At 46.2% G+C, this 21417-nt stretch overlaps 1 protein-coding gene across 2 annotated transcripts in view; it reads left to right on the top strand.

Moving 5' to 3' along the window:
* The first annotated feature begins 14385 nt into the window (after positions 1-14385).
* The window catches only part of pkn2 (protein kinase N2), a 122642-nt gene continuing 115610 nt past the window's right edge, over positions 14386-21417 (top strand). The window contains exon 1 of one of the 2 annotated variants that reach the window (XM_033029006.1): positions 14386-14975. In XM_033029006.1, coding sequence (XP_032884897.1) covers positions 14955-14975 — 21 coding nt within the window. In that variant the 5' untranslated portion in view covers positions 14386-14954. The remainder of the gene's footprint in view (positions 14976-21417) is intronic. The other variant, XM_033029005.1, reaches the window with a different exon arrangement.

Here is a 21417-nt window from a genome sequence, read left to right as displayed (position 1 = left end):
AGTAATGCATTCAGGTGCAGTTGGGAATCCAAGACATTTTCAAACTATCAAACATAGAAACATAGAAAATAGGTGCAGGAGTAGGCCATTCGGCCCTTCGAGCCTGCACCGCCATTCAATATGATCATGGCTGATCATCCAACTCAGTATCCTGTACCTGCCTTCTCTCCATACCCCCTGATCCCTTTAGCCACAAGGGCCACATCTAACTCCCTCTTAAATATAGCCAATGAACTGGCCTCAACTACCTTTAGTGGCAGAGAATTCCAGAGATTCACCACTCTCTGTGTGAAAAGATTTTTCTCATCTCGGTCCTAAAAGATTTCCCCCTTATCCTTAAACTGTGACCCCTTGTTCTGGACAAGCTTGTCTAATGAGAATAAATATTTTCCAATTGCTTTCTGGGAAACATTAAGTCAAACACTTTTGACACAAAACAATTACTCAATTTTATTTATAATTACAAATCTGCCCCAATTGATTTTTTTTATGCCCCACTCATCATGTTGTATACCATTTCAATTATTGAAGTAACGATTTTATATTTTCCACTTTAAAATATTTGTTTAGATTCTACAATGCAGCACATCAATATGAAAGTACACACACAGGCACATTTTACATTTAGCATCCAATAAACAGTTTGAAAGAATGGAGTGTGTTTGTGCGGCAACAACTTGCATCTGTTTAGCATCTTTAAGATAGTAAAACATTTCATATTGCTTTATAGAATCAAAATCTAACAAAATATGAAAACATGCCTCAAAAAAAGATTTTTGGATGTTGGTCGAACATTGCGCCCTTAAGGAGCTTGTCCAAGAGATATTTTTTGTAATGGGCCTGTCCCACATGCAACTTTTTAGGTGACTACAGGAGACTATGAGGTCGCCACATGTTTGCCGGGGGGTGTCGCCCGCATGGTGGTGAGTAGTTCCCGCATTCTCGTAACTAGTCGCGGCTTAATTCTGGTTGGCGCTAATTTTTCAATATGTACAAAAGTTAGCGGCGACCAGAATTTTGCCGCCATGGAGAGTAGCGAGTATTCTCGTGCCGTAGGTGCAGTGGTAGCGGGCCGCCAGGAGGTCGTTGGTTCCCGTAGGTTGTAGCCGGTGCTGACCAGTAAATTTCATTGGCTGATTGGGGAAAAAAACGTAAACAGTAGTTTTCAGAACCAAGGATAACCGACCGGTAATGATAATGTCTGCCGAACTTCACAGCCGTGTATCTGTGTTCTTAAACGTTGTCCCCACCCCATCTCCCCCTTCTTCCCCCCTCTTTTAAAGGACTTAAGTGACCCTTCCTGTACACTGTGCTTTCACCGCCTTAATTACAGCGCCAACCTTCCTGTTCATCGTGGTGTGTATCTGTATCACATTGGCTTTGCACCATGTGAATTTCACTCAGACAGCACTCCCCCCGCTTGTCCTGTCCCCCACTAGCATAACTGGTTGGTGAAGGAAGCGATGTGTGTGCTTGTTCCACTCTGACAGTCGCTGTTCCAGTCGCCAGTTTTTCAGCGACCTGCTATAACTTGACAGCCGCCGGCAGTCACCTGAAACATTGCCTAAGTGGGACAGGCCCATTAGGATAATCTTAGCAGAAGAGAGCAAGGTTGCATATATGGGGAGGGAATTTATGATCTGGGAGCCTTAGAAGGTTTAGAGACCAGTAATCGAAAGAAGAAAATGGAATTGTACAAATCTAGTTTAGTTCAGTTTAGCTTAGCTTAGTTTAGTTTAGATTAGCTTAGTTTAATTCAGCTAAGTTTGGTTTAGTTTAGTTTGGCTAAGTTTATTATTAACATGTGTACCGAAGTTTAGTGAAAAGCTCTTTGTTTCGTGCTACCCAGTCAGTGAAAAGACCATACATGATTATTAGAGCCAGGATTTTGCCATAAATACTGCAGATGGTTTATGCATGCAACCTATAATGTAGCTACCTCAATACCACTAACCACGCCCAGTCATCTCAGTATAACTGTGATATCTTCCCCTTGCTCCTCCCTTGGTTCCAGTACGCCTGAAGACTAGATGCAGTCAGTACTGGGACGTGTTTGACATGTGCCTTTATTAAATACTCAGTAAAGTTACAGTGTGTCAGACTTGACTCCTTTACAAATACCATGTGCCTTTTCATACATTTTTTGCTGATTTCACCAAGATAATGCCTTTTTCATGATCGAGCGCCTAAATCTGCCTTTTTTGCCGTTTTGCTAAAGGTGGTGCTATTTCCTCTGGTTGTACTGTGATTACAATGACGTTTTCTATGTTAACACGTTAATATTAATGTTATTATTAACGTGTTAACATAGTATAAATTACAAGAAAATGTCCACGACCGGGGCGAAACTGGGGCGCCACCGTCGGTCGTTCATTCGTTCGTGCTGCTGCCCGCTGGTTCAGTCTTCTCTAAGATCTATTTAAGAAAGAACTGCAGATGCTGGAAAAATCGAAGGTAGACAAAAAATGCTGGAGAAACTCAACGGGTGTTGTTGTAGCTTGTTTCGGGTATGCACCAGTGACCTCAGTGAGGTAGAAATAAGTTTTTCACAACTGAAGCCTATTCTGTCTGACATAGTTTAACACCAGATAATTTGAAAAAAAAATCTAGTAATTATGTGCAACCAGGCAACTTTGGTCATTTAATGAAGTATACCTTTATATTATCATTTTTAACCATATTTTGGTGGTGGAAATACATGCCTTTTTTAAATCAATAATTGCCTTTTTCGTGCCTTTTTTGTAATTTTATTATGCCCTTTTGCCTGCCTGTTTCAGAGTTTTTTAGTGCCTAAACATCCTGACTCTAATGATTACAATCAAGCCGTCCACAGTCGACAGTTACAGGATAAACAGTATAACATTTAGTGTAAGATAAAGTCCAATTAAAGATAGTTCAAGGGTCTCCAATGATGTAGATGGGAGGTCAGGGCCACTCTCTAGCTGGTGGGAGGATGGTTCAGTTGCCTGATAACCGCTGGGAAGAAACTGTGCCTGAATACGGAGGTGTGTGCTTTCAAACTTCTGAATCTCTTGCCTCATGTATCTACAACCTGAACTCACTGTGCAATTGCAAAGCAGCAAATGTTGAATTCAGGATTAATAAGAATTGGATTTGTAACATTATTGTGAAAGGAAAATGAATTTAATCTCAGAGAGGACATTTGACAAGGTCAGGCGGGGGTCAACATTACATTCAAGATCTTCAGATTCAGATTGGTTCTCAAGAAGGGTCCTGACCCGAAGCGTTACCTATCCATGTTCTCCAGAGACGCTACCTGACCTGCTGAGTTATTCCTGCATTTTGTCTATTTCATTAGATTCGAGAAGTTTGCTTTAAGCATTCAGACCAAGGCTTTTGTAGATTTTGGGGGGATTTAGGCATTTAGGTGTATCATTATGTGGCAAATGTACGAGTTTGCAACTGATTCTACCCTTAGATGTTCTTTATGAATTTTACTTCATGGGATATTACGAAACAATGAAGAATAGTTTAATCGGTTTCAAATGATAGGCCATGTAGTCCTCGTGAATTTTAAAAACACCTAAACACAATTTAAGATAAAGACTTATCACTTGAAGATTTTGATCTGTTAAACTTCATTTTAAATGTTTGCAGTCACAAAATTAGTTGTTACTGCCAACCTCCATTTTACTGGAGCCTTCGACACTTAAAAATTCCTGTCAGTTCTCCAATAGAGAATTTCAAGGATTTTTTTTTTTTTTTTTAAGTAGTCCTTTAATTGCAATGCATGATTTTTAGTTTCCAATTATCGTTCAGAAAGATTCATGACATAAAATAAACTTTGCATTATTTATCAGCGAGGTGCTTTTGCACCTTACAGAATGGATGAGTCAGCACATAACATAACAATGCCCTTCACCATCCATATCCACCTTATGGCTGTCTAGAAGCACAAATGTATGAGAGAGGAATGATGATCAAAGTATTTCTCATCTCTCATTATTTAGGAGCATCAATATTACACAAAAAATAACCTAATTTGTACATCTTCTGGCTTAACCTAACAATTATTCTCATCCTCTTGTTTTTAGTTTAGTTTGGAGATACAGCCAGAAACAGGCCCTTCTGCCCACCGGGTGCATGCCGACCAACGATCAGGCTAGTACTATATGACACGCTGGGGACAATTTACAATTTTTACTGAAGGTAATTAACTTACAAAACTGTACATTTTTGGAGTGTGGGAGGAAACCAAAGCACCCAGAGAAACCCCACGCATGTCATAGTGAGAATGTACAAACTCCGTGCAGACAGCACCCGCAGTCAGGATCGCACCCGGGTGTCTGGCACTGTGAGGCAGCAACTGCAGCGCCACCTTTCTCTTGCCCTCAATTAGCCCCGCAATGCATTGTGGCTTGAAGCCAAGAATCCTCCAACCTCTGCAGGAAGGAACTGCAGATGCTGGTTTATACCGAAGATATACCAAAGTTGAATTACTCCAGCATTTTGTGACAATCCTCCAATATCTCACTCTATTGGTTTTACATAATTCTTTTGATGATACTGGCCTTTTCCCACCTCTCATTTCCAGCTCTTTACTTTCAGTCTGAGGAAGAGTCCCGACCTGAAACGCACCCATCCTTTTCCTCCAGAGATGCTGACTGACCCGCTGACTTACTCGAGAACTTTATGTCTATCTCCAGTATAAACTGCATCTGCAGTTCCTTCCTACACATTCTTGACACTGGGTTTACTTGCATTATTTGGCTTGGGGAGACATTGTGCACAAATTGTTCTGCTCCAAACTACCATGCTCATACACTCATCTTGCAGAGATACTAAATAATAATGCTAGATATTTCTATTATATCTCCAACAATGTAAAAAGTCCCAAGGTGTTTTCATGGCCACGTTCATTATTATTGGCATCATAGAAACATAGAAAATAGGTGCAGGAGTAGGCCATTCGGCCCTTCGAGCCTGCACCGCCATTCAATATGATCATGGCTGATCATCCAACTCAGTACCCTGTACCTGCCTTCTCTCCATACCACCTGATCTCTTTAGCCACAAGGGCCACGTCTAACTTAAATATAGCCAATGAACTGGCCTCAACTACCTTCTGTGGCAGAGAATTCCACAGATTCACCACTCTCTGTGTAAAAAATGATTTTCTCATCTCGGTCCTAAAAGACTTCCCTCTTATCCTTAAACTGTGACCCCTTGTTCTGGACTTACCCAACATTGGGAATAATCTTCCTGCATCTAGCCTGTCCAACCCCTTAAGAATTTTGTAAGTTTCTATAAGATCCCCCCTCAATCTTCTAAATTCTAGCGAGTATAAGCCGACTCACTCACTCATTCAAAACCTCTTCTTGTATGTTCTATTTGTTCAACCTCTGATCTGTCCATAAGCAGCGGCCCACATCTTGTCTCACATTCATTCAGGACTAGAATATAAAAGCAAGGGTGTAATACCGAGGCTTTACAAGGCTCTGGTCAGGCCACATTTGGAATATTGAGAGCCGTCTTGGGCTCCTTATCTGAGCATCGATGTGCTGGCATTGGAGAGGGTCCATAAGTGGTTTATGATAATGATCCCGGGGATGATTGGGTTAATGCATGAGGTACGATTGATGGCCCTGGGAGTTTAGAAAGATGAGGGGGGGATCTCACAGTTGTGGGAGAGTCGCGAACCAGAGGTCAGAAACTCTCAATAACAGGACATACTCTTAGAAAGGAGATGAGGAGGAATTTCTTTGGCGAGAGTGGTAAATATATGGGTGAATGTGTGGGTGAATGAGTGGGAATTCACTGCCACAGATGACTGTGGAGGCCTAGTCATTGGTTATTTGTAAAGCAGAGATTGATAGGTTCTTGATTAGTAAGGGTCTCATAAGTTACAGGAGCATGGAGAGGGAAAAATAGATCAGCCACAATCGAATGGCAGAGCAGGCTCGATGGGCCGAATGGCCTAATTCTGCTCCTGTGTCTTAAGGTCTTGTACAGTTAAATTTGTTGCCGCTTCTGTTCCAAACATTGACATTTAGAATTCTTGGCTTAATCTTCAAATCTTTTGGAGACATCTATCGACTCCACCTTTTTAACTTCGTTTTAACTTTCACTCTGCATTTGTAGTTCATATGACCTCAGCTTTGAACATCTGCCCTTTATCTTACCCCCTATCATTCACGGCAGTGATTTTAGTTTCTAAGTCTGGCTACTTAGAACTTATTACCTAAATCTGTTGGTGTTTCTCCAATAAAACCTCGTTAAAACTCTTCTTTTTTTTGTTTGTGGTCCTGATTCCGTTTCTTTCAACACTATTTTTGTAAAGCGCCTTAGGTTGTTTTGCCTATTCAACACATTATCAAAGTTCAAATTATTGTCGTGATATCTACTGGTTTATCTCAGTTCATTTTGTGCTTTCATACCACAAGGCACAAACAGACAAAGACCAGATGGTGAATCTCCTCTGCATTCACAATGGAGAACATTGTATCACTGAAGAGGGTAAATAAAGAGTCCTCTTACAGACAGCCTTTTGATAATAGATTGATTCAGCAAAACTATTCCAAGTAACAAATAAATGCAGAGAGGAAATATATTAAATCCCAAATCATGCGCTAATTCCAAATATTACTCTCAACCCAATGCTGAAACAGCAGTCACGTTTATAGATAAACTAAAAATGTGTAAGATTTTATCCGTTTATTGGCTTTCATTAAGATTTTAGCTGGTAAGTGGGAATTATTTGGTGTAGAATTCCTCCCAGAGTGCAAAAATATTGGAGATAATCCTATTTACAATTTTCATAGATCTGCTACAGAAGTTTAGAAATTTGTCTTATCTTCGGTTAACACCAGCATCTGCAGTTCCTTCCTGCACATTTAGACATTTTTAATCTTGAAATCTAAAAGTCTTAAGGAAATGTCAAATGCTCTCTCCTGCAGAATATCATGAACACAATCTGTTTTTATTTCGGCTTTTGAACAGTTGGAGGGTTTTATTTTTAATTCATCAACAGTACAGTACAGGGTGGCACGGTGGTGCAGCAGTAGAGTTGCCACCTTACAGCACCAGAAACCCAGGATCGATCCAGACTACGGGTTATGTCTGTATGGCGTTTTGTACGTTCTCCACGTGACCTGCGTGGGTTTCTTCCTGGTGCTCTGGTTTCCTCCCACACTCCAAAGAGGTGCAGGTTTGTAGGTTAATTTGTTTTAGTAAAATTGCCCCTAGTGCACAGGATAGTGCTAGTGTAGGGGATGATCACTGGTTGGCGCAGACTCGGTGGGCAGAAGGGCCTGTTTCCATGCTGTATCCCCAAACTACACAAAACCAATATTAGTTGTATTAATCCAAACGCAACTGCTTGTCTAAATCTAAAGCTGCACTTAAATTTGTAATGTTTTAAAATAATCTAATTTAAATTGCAAACAATTGGATCTGCTCACAAATAAAAATCCATTCCCTGGAGGCCCACAGCTTTCAGTATTTACTAACAGGAAAAAGTTGCAGTTGCAGCACTTGAAAGTTTGGTTAAAGTTGTAATGTTTATAGGACAAAGTGCTGGAGTAACTCAAAAATCAGGCAGCTTCCCTTGTTTCATAGGTGACGTTTTGGGTCGAGACCCTTCTTCAGGGATGCTGCCTGGCCTGGTGAGTTACTCCAGCATTTTGTGTCCTTTTCTGCATTTCTTTGTTTCTACTTCGTAATGTTTAACTTAGTTCTCGCCATTGAGATTTTGTCATGATAATATGGATCTAATGGAGGCAATTGGGATGTGTAAGTGGGCAAAACAGCTTGGCATTGACATGGTGGACCAAAGGGGGTGTTTCTGTGCTGTATGTCTATAAACTGTATTTTTCGGTGTACAGGCATATTCTTTCATTTTCCTTTTGTTTGAAATAGAGGTACTCAGCAAGTCAGTCAGCGTCTGTGGAGGAACAAGGAACTGCAGACGTTTTTTGGAGTAACTCAGCGGGCATCTCTGAAGAACATGGTTGGGTGACGTTTCGGGTAGGGAGCCTTCTTCAGACTGACACAGAGGGGGAGCAGTGAGAGAGGGCCTTGCAGAACCCCCGTCAGAGAGAGGAGGAGGACAGAGAGGGCGGCAGCGGTAGAGTTGCTGCCCATTACAGCACTTGCAGCACCGGAGACCCGAGTTCGATCCCGACTACGGGTGCTGTCTGTACAGAGTTTGTACCTTCTCCCCGTGGCCTGCGTTGGTTTTCTCCGAGATCTTCGGTTTCCTCACGCATTCCAAAGACACACAGGTTTGTAGGTTAATTGGCTTGGGTTTGTATACTTGGTATAAGTGTAAATTGGCCCTAGTGTGTGTAGGCTTGTGTTAATGTGCGAGGATCGCCGGTCAGTGCAGACTCGGTGGGCCGAAGGGCCTGTATCCGCGCTGAACTAAACTGAACCAAACTAAACTTCTTCAAACAGGCATACCTTGAGGAGATAGACACTTCAGGTCTCGACCCAAAACATCATCTATTCCTTTTGTCCAAAGATGATGCATGACCAGCTGTATTACTTCAACGTTTTGTGACCATCTTTGGTGTAGACCAGCATCAATTGGAGGAAGGACATTTTTGCTATTGAGGGAGTGCGGCATAGGTTTACATGGTTAATTCCCGGGATGGCGGGACTGTCATATGCTGAGAGAATGGAGCGGCTGGGCTTGTATACTCTGGAGTTTAGAAGGATGAGAGGCAATCTTATTGAAACATATAAGATTGTTAAGGGCTTGGACACGCTAGAGGCAGGAAACATGTTTCCGATGTCGGGGGAGTCCAGAACCAGGGGCCACAGTTTAAGAATAAGGGGTAAGCCATTTAGAATGGAGACGAGGAAACACTTTTTCTCACAGAGAGTTGTGAGTCTGTGGAATTCTCTGCCTCAGAAAGGCAATGGAGGCCGGTTCTCTGGATACTTTCAAGAGAGAGCTAGATAGGGCTCTTAAAGATAGTGGAGTCAGGGGATATGGGGAGAAGGTTTGAACAGAGGTATTGATTGGGGATGATCAGCCATGATCACATTGAATGGCGGTGCTGACTCGAAGGGCCGAATGGCCTACTCCTGCACCTATTGTCTATTGTCTATTGTCTAAGAACATGAATGGGTGATGTTTCGGAATGGGACCCTTCTTCAGACTGGAGAGTGATGTTTTGTTTGATGATCCTTTATGGAAGCTGGGAAAAGTTGGAAATTAAACAAGATATAAATTGCAGGAACAAAGAGAACCAAAGAGGAGGTCTGTGAGAGAGAATGGTGGTGCTGGCTAAAAGGGAGTGGCACAGGTATGTGTGGAAGAAGTAAGGAGGAGAAGTTGAATGAAGTTTTAAATACGTGAAGAGGAGAGATAGAAAACTGGTAATATGAGACACGACTGGAATGTTTGATTGTTCGAGACTGAAGCATTCAGTCTGAAGAAGGATCCCAACCTGAAATGGATGGTCTGATCCTGATGTTATTGAATGGCTGTGCTGGCTCGAAGGGCCGAATGGTCTACTCCTGCACCTATTTTCTATGTTTCTATTCTCCCAACTACGGATGCTGTCTGGCCCATTGAGTTCCTCCAGCAGTTTGATTTTTGCTCAGGATTTCACCATCTGCAGTCTCTTGTGCCTCTGTTAAACTCACAGAGCGGCATTGCGCCAAGTTGGAAGATGAGGCGCTATTCCTCAGTTGACCGTCATTGAAACTGTGCAGGGGCCAGGGGTGGAGAGGGCAGAGTGGGAGTGGGATGAAAATTACAGTGGCGAGAAATCGTGTACTGTACTGAATGGAGGTGTTGTGCACAAAGCACTTAAGAACTGTCATGGTTTAAATTGATCGGATTTATATTGCAAACAGTCAAACACCGCCACACTAACAACACCCCTTCATCACCAATAAAAAAAGCAGTATTGCTTGGCTTGAGTGAATGGAATCTTGGTTTTGGTTTACAAGTTAGGGAGGAGAGGATAAAGGAGAGGAAGAACAGAGAAAACAATTAATAAAACAGTTTTATTGTCTATTTATAACAAGAGTGGAGAATTGGCGGTGCAAGATTAAAAAAACACATGTTCTGTGAAGTGAGGGATATTTTGGGAGCATCAGGCCCTGTAAGATTACACAGCATAGGGAGTTTATTAATGAAAGAGAAACAGGTTGTTCATGGAGTTGGCACATTGGAATGGAAGGAGTTGATCTAACCTCTGTGTGAACATTGGTTATAGGTGGGGATATTGACAAGGAAAGAGGGAGTTAGAGGGACATAAATGTTTGCATATAGACTCACAGATAGAGCCATGGTCAAACGTGCAGTCTTGCGCAAATGACAGGCTGAATCGCCGGCAACAATGCATCCTTCCCCAACTAACTCAATGCATTCTATGTATGTGAAGGAAAGAACTGCAGATGCTGGTTTCCATCGAAGATAGACACAAAATGCTGGGGAAACTCAGCAGGACAGGCAACACCTCTGGAGGGAAGGAATGGGTGATGTTTCATGTCGAGACCCTTCTTCAGACCTCTGAGTTTGAAGAAGGGTCTCGACCCGAAACGTCACCCATTCGTTCTCTCCAGAGATGCTGCCTGTCCCGCTGAGTTACTCCATCGTGTTGTGCCCATCTTCACTGCATTCTATGCTAGTTTTGAACAGAGGGTTCAGCAGAATGTCATCACCCACCCCAACACCCTTGGGTGCATCTGTACCCAAAGTCACCATTGCAGATGTCTGATCGGCCTTCCTGAGAGTGAAACCACGAAATAGTGTTCGTCACAGATAGAGCTCCCGGTTGTGTCCTCGGATCCTGTGCGGATCAACTTGCAGGAGTATTTGCGGACATATCTAACCTCGCCCCGTTCAAATCTGTGGATTCCACCTGCTTTTACCTTTCAAGGGTCTTCATGACTACAGAGGTCAGAGCGACAGGCCTGTAGTATTTAAGACCAGTAATCCTTACCTTTTTGGGTACAGGGACAATAGTGGAGACTTTGAAGCAGGCAGGGACAGTACAGGCTTGCAGGGACTGGTTGAAACTGTACACTGCAAGGGCCAGGAAGTGAGCGGGTAAGATCATCTCTGACCCCTCTCACCCTGGCCACAAGTTCTTTGAATCACTTCCCTCTGGAAGGCGACTCCGGACTGTCAAAGCTGCCACAGTCAGATATAAATACAGCTTTTTTCCCCACGAGTAGTAGCTCTACGAAATAACCAAAAATCTGTAGCCTCCTTTTGCTGGTATTTTATTAAATTCACATGTTTAATCGATAATGTTGTATTAGTAATGTTTAATGTTTTATGTGTCATTCCTAACTGTCACTGTATGTCATGTTGTCACTTGCGGGCGGAGCACCAAGGCAAATTCCTTGTATGTGAATACTTGGCCAATAAACTTATTCATTAAGAAGACCATTATGAATGATACTTTATCAATGTTATAATCCAAGTATTAAAAAAAAACTAGGGAGCATGCTTTAATGACTACCGTCTAGCGTTTCTGAAATCTCCCTTTATAAAGTGCTTTAAAAAGCTGGTCATGGCACACATCAATTCTCTACATACTTACGATTGTGCAATCAAATTCTGCTCATAACTCCATTTATTAGCTTGCAGCTGATACCATCGTAACTGGCCAGATCTCAAGCAATGACAAGGGAGAATAGGAAGGAGTTCAAATGCTCAGCAGCATGGTGTCAAGACCACAACCGCTCCCCAATGTTGAAAATGAGCTGGTCAGCAACTTCTGAAACTGTGCTAGAGTACATGGCCCAGTCTGTATTCATGTGTAGGAAGGAACTGCAAATGCTGGTTTACACTCAATATACACACAAAATGCTGGAGTGACTCAGCAGGTCAAGCAGCATCCATGAAAAAAATAAATAGGTGACGTTTCGGGTTGGCACCTCATGTTCTGAAGAAGGGTTCCGCCCCGAAACGTCACCTATTCCCTTTCTCCAAAGATGCCTGATTGTGATTGTGATTTTCGCCTCACCCGCTCAGTTACTCCAGCATTTTGCATCTATCACCAGTCTGTATTCATGGTGCTGAGATGTAAACGTTCAACAGCTTCAAGCTCATATATGTAAATATCACCAACAATGTGGCCTGGTCCAACCACATTGACGCTATAGCTAGAAACCACACTACTTCCTCAGAGACTAAGGAGATTTAGCACGTCCCCAATAACTCTTACCAATTTCTACAGATGCGCTATAGAAACCATTCTATCCAGGGGTATTTAGAGCTTGGTGCGGAAACTGCTCTGCCCAAGCCCACAACACATTGTAAAGAATTGTAAGTGCAGCATAGTCCATCACACAAACATACCTACGTTTGGACACAAACACGCACGCACACATTTACATACAAATACAAACATGCATATACACTTAGACAAACAACTAGACAAACCTGATACACGCACTCTTGCACAGACTTACAGTATTGCACTCACACTTTTACACAAACATTTGTGCACAAACTAACAGTATTGCACCAATACTTGCGCAGAGGTGGAGATTTCACTCACAGCTTTGCACAGACTGACAGTATTTCAAATATTGCATGCACACATTTGCACAAACACGTGCACAAACAGAAGAACTGCACTCATATGTTTGCGCAAACACATGCATAGACTGAAAGCATTACACAAATACTTGTGCAGAGGCTGCAGTATTGCACACTTTTGCGCTCAGAATAACAGTTGGGCACAGAATGAAAATGTTGCATGGACATTTTGCACGGACTATTGCACTCATACTGTTGCACAAACATTTGTGTAGAGACTGGCAGTATTGCCCTCATATTATTGCACAAATACTCGTGTATAAGAATGACAAGCACAGATACGTCCACAGACAGGCAATATTGGGCTCGCATTGTTGCACAAATATTAGAAGGACAATATTGCACAATCGCTGTTGCACAAATACTCGCGCACAGGATGACAATGTTGCACAGATACACTCCTGGGTGTATTATCTGTCTCTCTCTCTCTCACACAGACACACATGGATACAGACACACAGGGACAGACACACAGTTACAGAGACACAGAGGCATCTGCACAGACACACGCAGAAACACAGACACGTGTGCACACACAGAGGGACAGACGCACACAGCCACATACAGAGGGACAGACAGACACACACAGAGGGACAGGCACACACAGAGGGACACAAGACACACAGAGGGACAGACACACACACACACACACACACATACACACACACACATAGAATGACAAAAATACACACAGCCACGTACAGAGATACAGACAGACACAGAGGGACAGACACACACAGAGGGAGAGAGGGAGGGACAGACACACACAGCGAGGGACAGAAGCAGTGGCGGACTGGCCAGGGTGTCAGCTTGCCCGATGGCAAGTGGGCCCCTGATGAAGTGGGCCCCCTTTGTCTCCTGGCACCAAATTTTTAGACCCAGTCCGCCACTGGACAGAAGTAGACACAGGGACAGACATACACGGAGGGGGTGGGGGGGGGGGGGGAACGAAAGGGGGGGGGGAGGGGGGACAGAAAGACACAGACACAGCAGAAACAGCAGACACAGCAGATCAGCCATGATCACAATGAATGGCGGTGCTGGCTCGAAGGGCCAAATGGCCTCCTCCTAAAACTATTTTCTATGTTTCTATATTAGAAACACACACACATGGACAGACACACACACACATGGACAGACACACACACACAGGGACAGAAACACATGGACAAACACACACACACAGGGACAGTCACACACACACACGTACAGACACACACACACAGAGGGACAGACACACACCCACCCAGGGACAGACAGACACACACATGGACAGACACACAGACACAGACACACACACACACACAGAAACACACACACAGGAACAGACACACACACACACATGGACACACACACACAGGGACAGACACACACACAGGGAGGGACAGACAGACACACAGACACACACACACACAGGGAGGGACAGACAGACGGACACACACACACACACAGGGACAGACACACACACAGGGACAGACACACACACAGGGAGGGACAGACAGACGGACACACACACACACACAGGGACAGACACACACACAGGGACAGACACACACACAGGGAGGGACAGACAGACACACATACACACACACAGGGACAGACACACACACAGGGAGGGACAGACAGACACACACACAGGGACAGACACACACACAGGGAGAGACAGACACACACACAGGGAGGGACAGACAGACACAGAAACAGACACACACACACACAGGGAGGGACAGACACACACACAGGGAGGGACAGACACACACACACAGGGAGGGACAGACACAGACACAGACACACACACACACACACAGGGACAGACACAGGGGGGTTGGGGCTGGAGCACCGGATCACATGACGCTGGGAACGGGCGGGCGGACGCTCCTCGGAGGGCGGAGGTTGGCGCTTTAAACACTCGGTTCGTGTCCGTCCTCCCTCCTCAGGGGGAGGGGGAAAGAAGAAGTAGAAGAAGAAGAAGAAACGAGTGTGTGAGAGAAAAAAGAGCGAGCGCCCTCCGGCCGAAGTGAGAGTGTGTGTGAGGGGAGAGAGAGAGGAAAAAGTTTGTGGCTGGAGAGGGAGAGGAAGGGGGATGGCGAGCTGACTAACACTGCCCTCAGGATCGGGATCTGCTGCCCGGGGAGGAGGAGGAGGAGAGGGAGAGGGAGAGGAGGAGGAGGAGGGGGTCGTCGTCGTCGTCCTCCCGCCCGGCCCGGCCCGGCCCGGGATGCGCTGAGAGGCCTGGCCTTCCGCTCGCCCACCCGCCGCCGCCGCCATCGCCGCCTCAGGCTGCTCTCCCAACACTCACCGTCTCCGCCAAAGCCTCTCCCCACACATCGACAACACGGTGGGAGCGCCGAGCGGGCAGCGCCGGCAACCGGCCCGGGACAGGCGGGCAGCGACAGCGAGACAGGCGGAGGGTGCCGGCAAAATGGCGGCGGAGCCTGTACAGGTAAAGTGGAGTGGAGGGGAGGATGGAGGAGAGTGGAGTGGAGTGGAGGATGGAGAGGGAGTGGAGTGGAGGAGGGGGTGTGGAGTAGAGGAGGGGGAGTGGAGGGGGAGTGGGAATAGTGGAGGGTGGAGTGGAAGGTGGAGTGGGAGAGGAGAGTGGAGTGGGAGAATAGTGGAGGGTGGAGTGGAGGGTGGAGTGGGAATAGTGGAGTGGAGTGGAGAGGGAGAATAGTGGAGGGTGGGAATAGTGGAGGGTGGAGTGGGAGAATAGTGGAGGAGAGTGGAGTGGAGGGTGGAGTGGAGTGGGAGAATAGTGGAGGAGAGTGGAGTGGAGAGTAGAGTGGAGGAGGGGGAGTGGAGGAGGGGGAGTGGAGTGGAGTGGAGGAGGAGAGAGGGAGTGGAGGGGAGGGAGTTGAGTGGAGGGGGAGAATAGTGGAGGAGGTGGAGTGGAGGGGGAGAATAGTGGAGGAGGGGGAGTGGAGTGGTGGAGGGGGTGAGAGGGAGAGGAGGAGGAGGGGAGGAGGATGGAGGAGGAGGAGAGAGTGGAGGGGAGAGGAGGATGGAGGAGGAGGAGAGAGTGGAGGAGAAGTGAGGGAGGGGAGGAGAGAGTGGAGTGGAGGGTGGGAATAGTGGAGGAGAAGTGAGGGAGTGGAGGGGGAGAGAGGGAGAGGAGGAGGAGAGAAGTGAGGGAGTGGAGGGGAGGAGAGAGTGGAGTGGAGGAAGGAGTTGGGAAAGAGGGAGTTGGGGAGAGAGTGGAGGAGAGAGGGAGTGGAGGGTGCAGTAGGGAGAGAGGGAGTTGGGGAGAGAGTGGAGGATGAAAGAGGGAATGGAGAATGGAAGGGGGAGAGGGAGTAGGGGAATGGAGGAGGGAGTGGGGGTAAAGAGGGATTGGGGAATGGAGATGGTAGGGTATGAAAGGGGGAGGTAGAAAGGGAGTGGGGGTAGAGGTAGAGAGGGAGTGGGGGTAGGGGTAGGGGAATGAAGGGAGAAGGAGGAAATTGGGTAATGAAGGGGGAGAGGGAGGGGTTGGGAAGGGGGTATAAAGGGGGGGAGTGGGTGGAGGGAGAGAGGGGGGGTAGGAAAAGAAGGGCAGGGAGAGTGGGGAATGAAGATAGAGGGAGAGTTGTGAAACGAGTGGGGAATGAAGATGGGGGAGAGTGGGTGGAGGGAGGGAGGGATGTACTGAGGGGAAAGTGGGGAATGAAGGGTGAGTGGTGTACTGAGGGGAAGGGAGAGTGGGGAAAGGAGGGGAATGAAGGGGAGAGTAGGTGGAGACGACGGGGAGGGAGAGGGGTGTACTGAGCTTAAAGAAGGGGGGGGGGGGGAAGTAGGGAATGAAGGGGACAGTAGGTGGCAACGAGGGGGGAGAGGCAGAGAGGGGGAAGGGTGTACTGAGCTTAAAGACGGGGGAGAAATGAGAATAAGAGGGGGTGGAGGGAGAGGGGGTGTGGAAAGAAGATAGGGAAAATGGGGCGTACTGAGGGGAAGGGGGTATGAGGGGTGAGCATGAAGAGGGGGAAATGTGAAATGGGGAGGGTTAATGAAGGTAGAGGGTGGAATAAAGAGGGGATAGGGAGCATGAAGAGAAAGGCGTGTGAAGGGGGAATGAAGAGGTAGGAGGAGAGAGAGGAATAAAGGGTGGGTGGGAAAGGGGAATAGGAGGAGGAGAAGAGTGGAGGGAGAATGAAGAGACGAGGAGGGAGAATTAAGGGATGGGGAGGAAGAAGGAATGGAAGGGGGATGACGGACCAGGACGGGGGTGGGGTGGGGTGAAGAGGCAGGGTGAAATTGGGGAATAAGGGGAATGAAGAGCAGGGGAGAAGGATAGCGTGTAGGGAGAAAAGGGGGAACGTGGGGACAGGCGAGGAAGGGTGCGGTGAGGGTGGGGAATGAAGGGGTCAGGGTGGTGGAGAGGAGTGAAGGGGGAAATGTGGGAGGAATTGGAATGGAGGTAAGGTTGGTTGAAGACAGGAGGGGGAGAGAGCAGGGTAGGGTGGGAAGAGGGCTAGGGGAATAGGCAAGAGGAATGAGTGGGGGGGTGTGAAGAGAAAGGGAGCAGAGGGGTGGGAGGGGAGTGTGGTGGAATGGGGACCGTAGAGGGGAAGTGGGGAGAGTTGAGACGCGGGGGAGGAGGCGAGAGAGTGGGAGGGGGTAGAGGAGGGGAATGGGTGGTAGGAGGAAGGGACGGGAGAGGGAGGGAAGTGGGATGGGATGAGGAGAGAGGGGGAAGATAGAGAAATGGAGTGGGGGGAGGGAGTTAGAGGGGCGAATGTAGGAGAAAAGTGGAGGAAGGAGGTGGAGAGTGGTAGGTGAGTGAGAGGAGAGAGTGGAGGGGGAGTAGGGGAGGGGGGGGGTTGGAGTTGGGAGGTGGAAGAGGGTGAGAGTGGAGTATAGAAGGAGGGCCAGTGGGGAGAGAACGAGGGTGGAGAGTGTGTTGGAAGTGGGGATGGTGGGGGTGAGAAGGAATGGGGAGGGTGGGGGTGAGAAGGAATGGGGAGAGTGGGGGGGGGGGGAAGGAGTGAGCAAAGTGGGACGGCGGAGTGCAAGAGTGGGATCAGCAGAGGAGGAGCGGGAGAGAGTGAATGAGTGGTGATGATTGGCCATTCCCATTGAGAGAGGAAGAGTCTGAGATAAAATCTGAGAAGGTGGGAGCACAAAAGATATTGGCGAGGATGTGGTAGGACTGTTGGGGTGATCATACTCCAACCACACGAGAGGCAGACTGGGAAAGAGAGACTGGATTTAGGGGGGCATTTTCAGTTTGAGGATATTGACAGGCAAAATGTCCTCACTTTTTTTGAAAAATCAATTATTTACATAAGTAGTAAAAGTCAAACTGCTGGAGAACCTCAGCAGGTCATGCAGCATTTGTTGGGGATGGGGATGTTTCCGATCGAGACTTTGTCGTGTGTATAAATGTGTATATAGCCTGCTTGTTTTAAGTCCAGCTGCAAGAAAAGTACTGTAGGAGCAGCAGCAATCTGAACAGGAGTTCTCTCCTTGCCTATAATATTTGTACACTAAATAATTCAATGAGAAAGACGTTTCTTTTCCACACACCCTTCCATTCTTCCCCCCTCCCTCTGTTCTCCTGGTTTGAGAATGTATTTTCGGGGAGTTCATTGATGTCTCAGTATTATTTGTTTGCCATTACGTGCATGTGGGTTTGTGTGGCTATTTTTAGGTTTCATTCTTTTTCACTACAAGCTTTATTTCGGGTAAAAGAAAATTGGGAGCTCAGTCAGTCCAGAGGAGCCTGACCTTCAGGCCGTAAGAATTTGCTTTAATATGAGCGAATGGAGGAGGGGTGAATGAAGGAAAACTGTTTAATTGTTGTTGAATTCTTGGCTTGCTGCCCACCCCCAAGTCTCTCATTTCTTTAATATCCTTTAATGGAGGCACAGAGAGAGGTTGCAGATACCTGCTCCAAGAACAGTTTGGTTTTTAACCAGTAAATCTTAGATTTCACCCAAAAGGTAGATGTTTTAGGTGAGCCAGTCACTTTGGTGAGAGAAAAAAGGACACAAAGTGCTGGAGTAACTCAGCGTCGTTGGAGAACATGGATAGGATGTGTTTCAGATCGAGACCCTTCTTCAGACTGATTGTCGGAGGGGAGAAGAAAGCTGGAAGAGAGTCTGAAGAAGGGTCCCGACCCGAAACGTCACGTATCCATGTTCTCCAGAGATGCTGCTTGACCTGCTGAGTTACTCCAGCACTTAGTATCCTTTTATGTAGTAACCAGAATCTGCAGTTCTCATTCCTACACGTTGGTCTTCTTCTTGCGAATGAAACATAAACCAAAGGAATAGTTAGATCTCAAGCCGGGTGTTGAGTAGCCAGGTTGTTGTCTCTGTGTCAACGTCTGCCAGGCCCTGAGCTCCATTTGGTGGGTGGTAGAGTGGGCACCCAGAGATGACATGGTTGGCTTCGTACAGGCACGTGCCGTGAGTAATTACTCAGGGTAGGCAGTCAGTCGGCTTTTAGAAAAATCTTAAACTGCGCATGCGCAGATTGTTCTCCTCTCCGTAAAAACAAAGAATAAAAATAAAGAAAGTATCAATTCAATTTGCCCAAGGTTTCCAAATCTCTTTCATTCTGAATTACTGAATGGGTGGGGGGTGGAGGGTGATGGCAGGTGGAGAGATGGTGGGGTAAAACGGGAGCACACCGGGACAAGTTGAATCAGTTGTGATCTTATTGAATGACAATACTAGTTCAAGGGACCAATTGGGGGGAGAGTTCCTTTCACAGCGTGTGGTGAGTCTGGCCAGGGGTAAAATTGCGGGGAGGGCAGGAGCGTTGAGAAGGAGGGGGTCGGGGATCATGCCAGCAACTCATTCACTTACTTCTGCCGTGGTGCTCCGGGTGCAGAGCCACAGCATTGGTCGGGGAAGGAAGCAGCTCGGGTGGCTGCGAGCGGCCGCCAGACCTCAGCATCTTCTGCCGGCCTGCTCACATCTGGCAGTGCTCTCCGTCTGAACAGTGAGGGGACGAGCTCAAGAGCAAAGATCATAGAGCGGAGCGGGTCAGCGGGCGATGGATAACAGGACAGCGGGCAGTGGACACTCCTGTGTCAGCGCGAACAAGGGACCAATTGACGTTACTCGCCCTGACACATGGAGTAAGCTCCATCGCCCGCTGTCCTGTTATCCATCGCCCGCTGACCCACTCTTGAGCTGGATGCTCTGGCATGATCTCCGACCCCCTCCTTCTCAACGCTCCTGCCCTCCTGCAACTTTACCGCTGGCCAGACTCCCCACACGCTGTGTAAGGAACTCTCCCCCCAGCGGCGCTGTCCTTTTACAGCCGCTTCCCACTTTACAGCAAATTGCGCTACGCATGCACAGTACACAGTCAACGCTGCAAAGGCAGAATTTCAGCTGCCTTCAGCTCTGCTTGAAATTGACAGCTTGAAGCAGCGTCCACGGCACATGGGTGGCACACACTTTACCGTATTACATGTCCTGCGCATTAAAGGCACGGAGAATTATGCCTCCCTAAGAGATCGATCTCTTAGGTAGGCATAATTCTCCCGTGCCTTTACTATTTGTATTTAATAATTATCATTTTATAATTTTAGTCAGGGTCGGCAGTGCCTACCTTGCCTATCCTAACGGCACGTGCCTGCTGTGTATCACTTTGGTGATACGTGCGCTGTACAATAACTACTATCATATTATTTTCAGATTTGGCAGGAATTGTACTTTATTTTGCCTTATTTATATGGTTAAGCAAGTGAGTTGTTAATTAGCACTCTTAACACCCCGTGATTTGGAAGGCGGAAATTTTATTTTAGTGAATATGATATCTTTTGTTCAATGCTAACTCCTTGAATCAGGAGGTTGATACTTTATTAATTGGGTGTTTAAGGCCACCTACTGCTCCACCTCATCATCTGGAAGGAGGGTGGATCAGAATGGTGGAATAAATGTTTATCAAAGGTAAAAAAAATTGAGCAAATACTTAATGTCTCTCCACATACAGATATACGAGAATCATTATAGATTGATAAGTAAGTAAATCCGTACCAGGGAAACATCATTTTTGAAAAGGGCTGAAATGTTTCCATTCAAACTTTTGCATGACCTAATGTTTTTGGAGCCTATCCTGTAGTAAATTCAGTCAGTGCAGGGCTTTGTGAATAATATGTCCTTTCAATGAATGTACATGAGTATTACACAGTGTGTGCTATATTGTAATCAACCTTTTCCAGTCAGTAGGTGATGTTTCAACTAATATTAATGTCAGAATCTTACGTGGGGTGGGGTGGGGTGGGGGGGGAGAGAAAAATCTTCCTGTCATGTGGCATGAGAAACATTTATGTTTGTGATTGTTTTTCCTCTGTGGCAGCAGATAGTGGAATTGGACCTGCTAATAGCTTTTTATTTGGGTGGCAGAAAGTTCTTGCAAATCCACAGGCTTGTACCTTGTGAAATGTTTATCCGGAGTGAGTTTCCAGGTACCACAGGAGCAGTGACTTCCATCGCTACTGAAAAACCTAGTTGTGTATTTCCCCATCTTTCTTGAACTTTACCACAATTCCCGTGCGTGCTAGCAGGAGATTCATGTTTATCTGTACTTCTTTGGAAAAGATGGAAAGGACATTGGGTGAAAAACAAACCACAGGAGTAACTCAGCGGGTCAGGCAGCATCAGTGGAGGAGAATTGATAGATGATGTTTCGGGTGAGGACCCTTCTTGAGGCAGGTGGAATTCAGTTAGACCCATGAACCTTTTGATATACAGACAGCACTTGTGTTGGTAGCATCATGCTCATAACTATTTATAATTTTTAGTTACACAAGAATTTTATTTTAAATGTCATACTTGACTCAATAAAATTTGCCAGAAGATTTATGATGGTGATCTTAAAGTGTAGAAGGTCTATGTTTGTATTTTTGTTTTTGGAAGGGTGCTTAGTGGATGTTCAAAGCCAACAGCAAA

The sequence above is a fragment of the Amblyraja radiata genome, chromosome 10, assembly GCF_010909765.2.
Source record: "Amblyraja radiata isolate CabotCenter1 chromosome 10, sAmbRad1.1.pri, whole genome shotgun sequence".
In the NCBI taxonomy this organism is placed as follows: domain Eukaryota; kingdom Metazoa; phylum Chordata; class Chondrichthyes; order Rajiformes; family Rajidae; genus Amblyraja; species Amblyraja radiata.
This window is presented reverse-complemented; position numbering and strand designations above follow the sequence as displayed.